The 8195-nt window shown below is 38.3% G+C and overlaps 1 protein-coding gene across 2 annotated transcripts in view; it reads left to right on the top strand.

Annotated features, from left to right (window-relative positions):
• LOC111866248 (AP-4 complex subunit epsilon-1) overlaps nt 1-7014 on the top strand; it is a 19166-nt gene extending 12152 nt beyond the window's left edge. Inside the window, exons 7-9 of one of the 2 annotated variants that reach the window (XM_023855024.2) lie at nt 739-1121; nt 3713-4427; nt 6010-7014. In XM_023855024.2, the coding sequence (XP_023710792.1) occupies nt 739-1121; nt 3713-4427; nt 6010-6274 (1363 nt within the window). In that variant the 3' untranslated portion in view covers nt 6275-7014. The remainder of the gene's footprint in view (nt 1-738; nt 1122-3712; nt 4428-6009) is intronic. The other variant, XM_023855025.2, reaches the window with a different exon arrangement.
• The last annotated feature ends 1181 nt before the right edge of the window (nt 7015-8195 follow it).

Genomic DNA, 8195 nt, shown 5'->3' with positions numbered 1-8195 from the left:
CAATAAGCTCAGACCTGCATATCTATAATGGAATAGTAATTACTGTCATAAAGTTCATATGAAACAGACTCCAGATTAAATACACACTTGGCTTTACTGGTAGATTTGTCCAATCCCAAGAATAAGGAGTGAAAACCAGAATATAATGGAAAAGAACTGATATAATTGGTTACTATAGGATTCTGACAATGGTGTATAACACACTGATATATTGGGTTTTTGGACTTTATCCATCGTCCTGGTTTTTAAGATAACAAATAAAAACACGACGTTTCGGAAACTGGATCTGTTTCCGTCCTCAGGTGAAGGAAAACACCTATTCTGTTGGGTCCGTTAGAAAGAGCTAGCCTCAATCACTGGACAAACCGATGTCACAAAACATGAAGATTATAAACACCTGAGACCAGGCTAAGCCCATGAGAGCTAATAAGAAAAATATTCATAACACCTTCCTTCACCTGAGGACGGAAACAGATCCAGTTTCCGAAACGTCGTGTTTTTATTTGTTATCTTAAAAACCAGGACGATGGATAAAGTCCAAAAACCCAATATATCAGTGTGTTATACACCATTGTCAGAATCCTATAGTAACCAATTATATCAGTTCTTTTCCATTATATTCTGGTTTTCACTCCTTATTCTTGGGATTGGACAAATCTACCAGTAAAGCCAAGTGTGTATTTAATCTGGAGTCTGTTTCATATGAACTTTATGACAGTAATTACTATTCCATTATAGATATGCAGGTCTGAGCTTATTGGAGATTGTACTTCAGCAATACAAACTACCGTTGTCAACTGCACAGCAAGATGTAGTGCTGACAAGTTTCTGTCATCCAGATGAAGCCATGAAACGCCGCACACTCAGTCTGTTATGTACGGTAGCAGAAGCTCACAATGCAGAGACTGTGTGTACTCAAGTGGTTGATTATGTATGTGACCAGTGTTCACACAACCCACATCTTCAGCATGACCTGATATCCAGGGCTGTAGCTTTAACTGATAAATTTCCTAATTCCCAAACCCATTGGCATATTGCTGCACTTATACGTGTCTTACCACTGGCTCGGGATAAGCAAGCTAAGGCCATACAAAGACGGATTCAGCTCATGTTGCTTGCAGGTTGGTGGAAAGCATTTTCTATTGTACAAAATTTTTGTCAGCAAACTTGAAGGGTAGGAATCTCTTGGGATACCTTGCCGTAGATTGGATAGTAGTATTAAAATGAATATTGAGATACACAGTGACTTGGTTGTGCTGGCTGAGAATGGAGTCCAGTGGCCAGAATTTTTCAACATGGTAATAAACCTTCAGGTTCATAAAAGACTCAAAATTTCATGACCAACCGAGCAATTATCAGCTTCTTAAGAAGGATCCTGTTCCATGGATGTAATCTACCAGGTATAATTTTGAATACTGGAGATAGATACACTGTTTAATTTTGGAAGGTAGGAACAGGCTGATTATTTAGCTTTTTATTGGGCTTTGATTCACACAGTGGGCCCAGCAGAGATGAGACTCTTATTCACAGATCTCAAAATTTGCATTTGTCAAGAAGTGATGTTTATTTGATTGCTGGTCTATTTAGGAATGTTTTCTCAATCATGCTGACTATATTGGATTGAAAGGAAGGATGACTGTGAATGATAAATTGCAAATGATGTGGACAGAAGTGGTTGTTCCCTCCCTGCTTGCTGACTCTTCTTAAACAGAACTTCATTACTGATTGCTATAAGAGAGTGACATAAAGTTACCATATTTTATAAGAATTGACCTCCTCCTGCCTTGAAGCTTGCCTTGCACCATGTAAATTATTTTCTTGACATGTTCTGAAATTATGGAGTGAATAATTTCCTGCATACAAATAGCAACTGTGGCTCCATTACTCCCTCATGAACATTTAACAACAGCCAGTTACAGAAGTGAATTATTGCTGCATAATCTGGTCGCTTAGGTTCATGCACATTCATATTGTACACAGACAGAACTTAATTAGTTTTGTGACTGAGTGCAGATCCCAGAAAATCTCCAGTTCCTTGTTCAAAATGTCTTGACAATTTATATTAATCTGTAACAGTGCCTAGTATCATAAACATTTCCTTCCATTCGCATATTACACTTGCATTGTTTCTCTTTGTGGCAAACTGAACGTATGATCCACCACTCTTTGAGAAGCTTTGATACACACAGCTTTGCCAGAACTCATTGCTGTAGGTATTTATGAATGGACTTCCAAATGCACATTCTGTAAGTTTTCTATGTTATGAAGGTTTCAACTGAGAGCTCATTGTTAAATACTATATCTTATTGCAACAGTAGTGATTGCAGACCATAAAATGGAAAGATCTCAGCAAGCAGAACCTTCATATACTACTGTATTGGTCATTACATGTATTTTTTGACTGCACAGATGACTCATGATATCAGGAACTTTCATAGTGATCACAGACATAACGAATGGTCTGTTCATGGTGTTATCTCATTTCCTTCTTTACATTATTGGTCCAAATATGATTGTTGCATGAATAAAATCTTCAGGCTTTTCAACAAGTACCATTACACAGAGTGGAAGTAGGAGAGCAAGTGTGTTGTAAGTATGCAGCAAATTGTTTGCTTCAGAATGTGCCACAAAGCTTGTTTGTGAGCTGCAAGGCATACTGGGCAGAAGGGGGTCAGTTCAAACAGTACTTATAAAATATGGTATTGTGACATGTTGCGCTATGGATGACGCCCCTCCCTCCCTCCCTGCCAGCCATGACGTGCCAAGCGGAGCTGAAGTGAACCGAGTCCCAGCACGCTGGTCGCTAAGCAAAGCGAGCAAACACTGGTTGCTAAACAAAGCGAGTAAACAGCGGTTGCTAGGCAAAGCAAGTAAACAGCAATGACGTAACACGGGACGCCGCAGTTGCTAGGCTATCGGCAAACGGCGTCAGACAACAGTGGTGCCTATCACATAACTGTTTTCCCGTTGTCCAGCTGAGGGTTTATAAGGGAACTACACAGTCACCGAAGACAGTTCTCAAGGCAGCAGCCTACAAGTAGAGTTGGAATCTAGCCAGCAGTGAGCAGTAAGGAGTGAGTGGAATTGTAGTAGTCACCGAGTTCAGTTGTAACGAGTGAATCGTGATAGTGTGAAGAGATTTGTGTGTGGGGTTCTGAAGTGTGGAAACCCATAATATTGTTGTAATTAATTGTAGCTGAGACTTGTAGATTGTTAAATAAACCAATTAACAATCTGAAAGGCGTCTTCAGTAACGAAACACGTTACAGTATGTTTATGTTGCCTTTTTACAGCAATCAATTATGAAGTTCTGTTGAAGTAGAGGGAGACATACCACAGCAGAGAAACCCCCTGCCATTCCCTTTATGATCACACAGTAAAGCATTGTCATGTTATCACAAGCAGCATGTTTCCATCTCAAGTTGAACACACTGTAATGTCTTCTCTTTAATTTGTGTATGAGCTGGATTTTACTATCCATTTAATTAACTCATTATTAAATTAATAATAACTCTTTAATTGATTATTGTATCAGGTCATTGTTATTGTAGGTTGTGATGCTGAAACATACGGTAAGATATTTCTGTTCAGAGAATGTACTTCATAAGAGAAATATCTTATGCTCTCTTTTTTTGTCTCTCTGGTAGGTGCTCCTTCCTTTCTCTTCTGATGCCCCTTCAGGTTTTCTGTTTAATTATTATTTCTTCTTTAGGTAATGGCAGTTTGGAGCAAAGAACTATTGCAAGATCCAAAGTTCTAAACATCCTTGGAAAATATTCCGAATCGAAAACTGTGTCAACTGCAGTTCTTGAGGTTTATGTGTGGTCTCTTAGCCAGTTCTGTGGTGCAGAAGATGATCAACTGGTACTTGAAAAGCTGATATCACTTGGATATAAAGTTTTGCACAACCAGGAACCCAACACCATCATGTCCTATGGTGTTCAAAACCTACTTATTTCCATCATTCAGTCAGCAGGCCACATTGCTGAGAAGTATGATACAGCCATAGATTCACTAGAAGAATTCCTTCAAGAAACATTGAAGTCTCATTTAGCAGATGCATACCTACGATGTACATGTATGGAACTATTAGCAGCACTACCACATATAACTGTTATTCACAAAGTGTTACAACAACCCATACAAACTGAAACAAAGTTAGATTTTACATTGTCATTCCTTGACAAATATGTATGTGAAAGTCTTGCAGATAATGCACTGCCTTACCAACCCAAACTTTTGCATATAGCAAATCCTGTACTTGAAATTACATCTCTTCCTTCCAATTCTACAACAGTACCACTGGCTGCTGCCATAATGTCAAGCCCTTGCCCTAGTCCCCTTAGTTCTGGAACTGGTTCTATTGTTGATTTCCCTAGAAGTGAATCATTTGGCTCAGAAGATTCCAGGTCTTGGTCATTAAGGAGGTAAGTAGTATATGGCTCTGGTCCAAAACAATGGATTTCTATTATTGTAAACATGTGACAAAAAGCAAATACTGAATTAGTAATGAATGTGTGTATTAAAAGTATATTGTAACGTGTTTAGGCACTGAAGACGCCGTTCAGATTGTTAATTGGTTTATTTAACAACCTACAAGTCTCAGCTACAATTAATTATAACAAAGTTGCGGGGTTTCACACTTTGTAACCCTATTCGCAATAATCAATTCACTCTGTCCTCAGTAGGCTACACATATTAATTACGATACGGGAGCTATACAAGTGTCACTGTATCACACACTCCCAATTATTACTCAGTTACACACATGTCCGGTTCTTCTTTCTGCGACTGCTGCTATACTCCAACTGTGTCACTGCTGATCACACACTTACTCGTTACTTGAGAATTCACTTCGTCGGCTGATACACTTTAACTCGTTCACTGCTGTTGAGAACTCACTTTGGCGGCTGATACACTTTACTCGTTCACTGCTGACTGGAGGACTCACTTTGGCGGCTGATACACTTTAACTGACAACAACAACTGAACTCGGCGACGGCGACATTTCAACTGACTGCGGCGGCTGTTTAGTTCCCTTGTATAGTCACAGCGCTTGCCTGTTACGTAATCGGTACCGCTGTTGGCTGACGCCGTGTCAACAGCGGTGTTGCCTGCCATGTCACAGTGCGGAGGGGGGGACAGAGCACTTACTCATCCGCCACGTCACTGCTGGGTAGGGAGGGGTTGTCCTCCATTGCGCAACATGTCACAATATTTAAGGAACTGGTCATGTTGATGCAATAATGACATTAAATTTATATTGGAAAGGTACTTTGTTTAGATGATGAATGGGTTTCTCATTGTTTTCCTCAGTTTATCCAGCCATTTGCTGTGATAGTACCGTAAAATGTGCCACATTTGCCTTCTGCCAAATCCTTCTTTGTTCACCCATCAGAATTATTGTCACATGCTATTTGGCGGTATACAACCTCAGCAGTTGAAAGAGTGTCTTTATTTAACCTGCAAATCAGTATTATCTTCTTGATATAAATATCCAGATTGAAAGATTTTATACCAAAATGGCATGATTTTCTAAAGTAACAGTTAATGGAGTAGCAGGTTTCAGTGTTTTTGAACCTTACAGTTTTTCCACCAAATTCTTCAGTTGTCAGAATCCATACACTTTTCAAAATTTTTGGCACACTTAAGACAAGGTTGGTGCCCTACAATCCTGGGATTTTTCCAAACAGAAAATCCCATCTTCTGTGCTCATTGTTATAAATGGTACGTTTCTTCTTCCTGTGAAGAGAATTTAATGTTTTATTAGCATATATCAGCATCTGTTACTGTTATGAAATCTTTAAACATATTTTTTTTTTATAAATTCTGATTTTTCATGGAAGTGATTGTTCTGATTGAGGTCTTCTTGTTTGTGACCTTTTGAAGATAACTTTGACCCTGAAGATGTGAAGGCAGCATATTGTTCCAATTCGTTGGTGTTCATCTATGAATTTGCATGATGTCACATCCAAAAAATCTGAACCTTTGTAATCTTTTTCTTTTCAGTCCTCAAAAGGAAGACTTTCGTGCAAAACTACTGTGGAGTCAAGAAGGTCGGGCAAAAAATGTTGACTCTTTTGTTTACGTAGAGCATAAAGAGGAGGTAACTCCTGTACCCTCAGACAGCAAGATTCAATATTTGGCAAGTCTTCTCTTCAACAGACAAGAGCGGGAGGCTGCAGGGGAGGAAGCATTACAGAGAGACCCATTAGACGAGTTGCTAAGTAAAGATTTTCAAAAACTGTCTGCAAGTAAACCTGGAAAGAGATGATACTAGGAGGTTATAGAGAAAGAATCTAAATGTTTATGGCTGTGAAAAGTTTCTGTCCAGGAGAATTAAAACATTCCCTCCTGTGGAAAATGTGATTGACATTTAGACAGCCTTCCCTTGATACCAAACTTTTTCCACTTTATATTTTAAATTATTTTATAAGCAAATAATTTTTTCTTAAACCCAAATGTAACAGCCATTCTCTGAATTAATCATCATACAAACTTATTTCTTGTCCTTTACATGTATATGATTTCAACTAAATATAGGTTGATGTCAAATAGAATCAGCAGTTCACTTTTCCGTTTTATGCTTTGAGAATTTAATAGTATTCTGACGCTGTCCGATAGAGAAATTGACACGTGGATGTGAGAAAGATCAGGTCATATACTTGGTATTTGAAATAAGTATGACTACACACATCCTGTTTTAGGGTTAGCAGTGGATATTTTAATGTTGCATAGAGTTCATATTTTGGTTATATCTGGTTGTGTCCATATGTAAGCAGACAGAAACAAGGTATTCTACTGCATCTCTAAGAATTACAGTATATTATTCACGACCTATGTTTAATTTCATGTATGGATCAGGGGTTTATATGTATGAACGCTCAATCATAACACACTAGATGCCTTTCTTCACAAAATGTATGTAGAGTACTCTGTTTTGATCTCTATAAAGCCTTATGATACTTTATATGCCTTTATTCAATAAAAGATTTATGAATGTTGTAGAATAACGTTCAGGTGTTGTCTTTAGAGTTTCAGAGCAATCCTGTTTCTTCCTTAGAACCCTACTTCTGAGCTTCACATATCTTGTTACCATCCCCATTTCAATTTCAGTCAGTATGACTGAAGTCAAAAGAGAAGTAAATAAATTAGGAACTGCAATAATATTATAATCCATATCCTGAGCCAGATCTATCCAATCCGTACCATCCCATCCTATCTCTCTAAGATCCATTCTAATATTGTCCACCCATCTACACCTTGGTCTTTCCTGTGGTCTCTTTCCTTCTGGCTTTCCCACCAATATCCTATACGCATTCCTCGTCTCCCCCATTTGTGCTACATGACCTGCCCACCTCATCCTCCTTGACTTGATCATTCTAATTATACTTGGAGAAGAGTACAAGTTATGAAGCTCCTCATTATGCAGTTTCCTCCAACCTCCTGTCACTTCATCTCTCTTTGGTCCAAATATCTCAACACCGTGTTCGCAAACACCCTCAGTCTATGTTGCTCCCTTAATGTCAGAGACCAAGTTTCACACACATACAGAACCACAGGCAAAATTATAGTTTTGTATGTGTATATTCTAATTTTTATGGTTTTGGACAACAGACGAGAAGACAAAAGGTTCTGGACTGAATGGCAGTAAGCATTACCCGAGTTCAATCGCCCCTTAATTTCCTCCTGAATCAGGTTTCGATCTGTTATCATTGTTCTCAAATATCTGAACTGTGTCACATTTTAAAAACATCTGTTTCCTGTCTTTATGTCATGATTTTGCCCTGCATTTTGGTGATGAGACAGTAACATATACTTAGTTTTCTCTGTGTTTACTTCTAGACCAACCTCTTTACTTGCGTNAAACACATTTTAATCAACCTAACTAGTTTCATGGGTATTCCAAACTCTATCAGAGTATTGTACAATACTTCCCTCCTAACTGAATCGTAGGCTTTCTGGAAGTCTATGAATAGCTGATGTACTGTCTCATCCTACTCCCAATTTTCTCCAGTATCTGACAAATGAAAAAGATCTGATCTGTAGTTGATCTGTTACATCGAAACCCACATTGATGACCCCAATAATTTCATCTATATATGGACTTAACCTTGAAAGAAGAATATTGGATAAAATTTTATATGAAGTTGATAGCAGTGATATCCCCCGATAATTACTACAGTCAGTTTTAT

Source organism: Cryptotermes secundus, unplaced genomic scaffold (assembly GCF_002891405.2).
Source record: "Cryptotermes secundus unplaced genomic scaffold, Csec_1.0 scaffold940, whole genome shotgun sequence".
Taxonomy (NCBI): Eukaryota; Metazoa; Arthropoda; class Insecta; order Blattodea; family Kalotermitidae; genus Cryptotermes; species Cryptotermes secundus.
The sequence above is the reverse complement of the archived record's forward strand: the minus strand, read 5'-3'. Positions and strand labels throughout refer to the sequence as shown.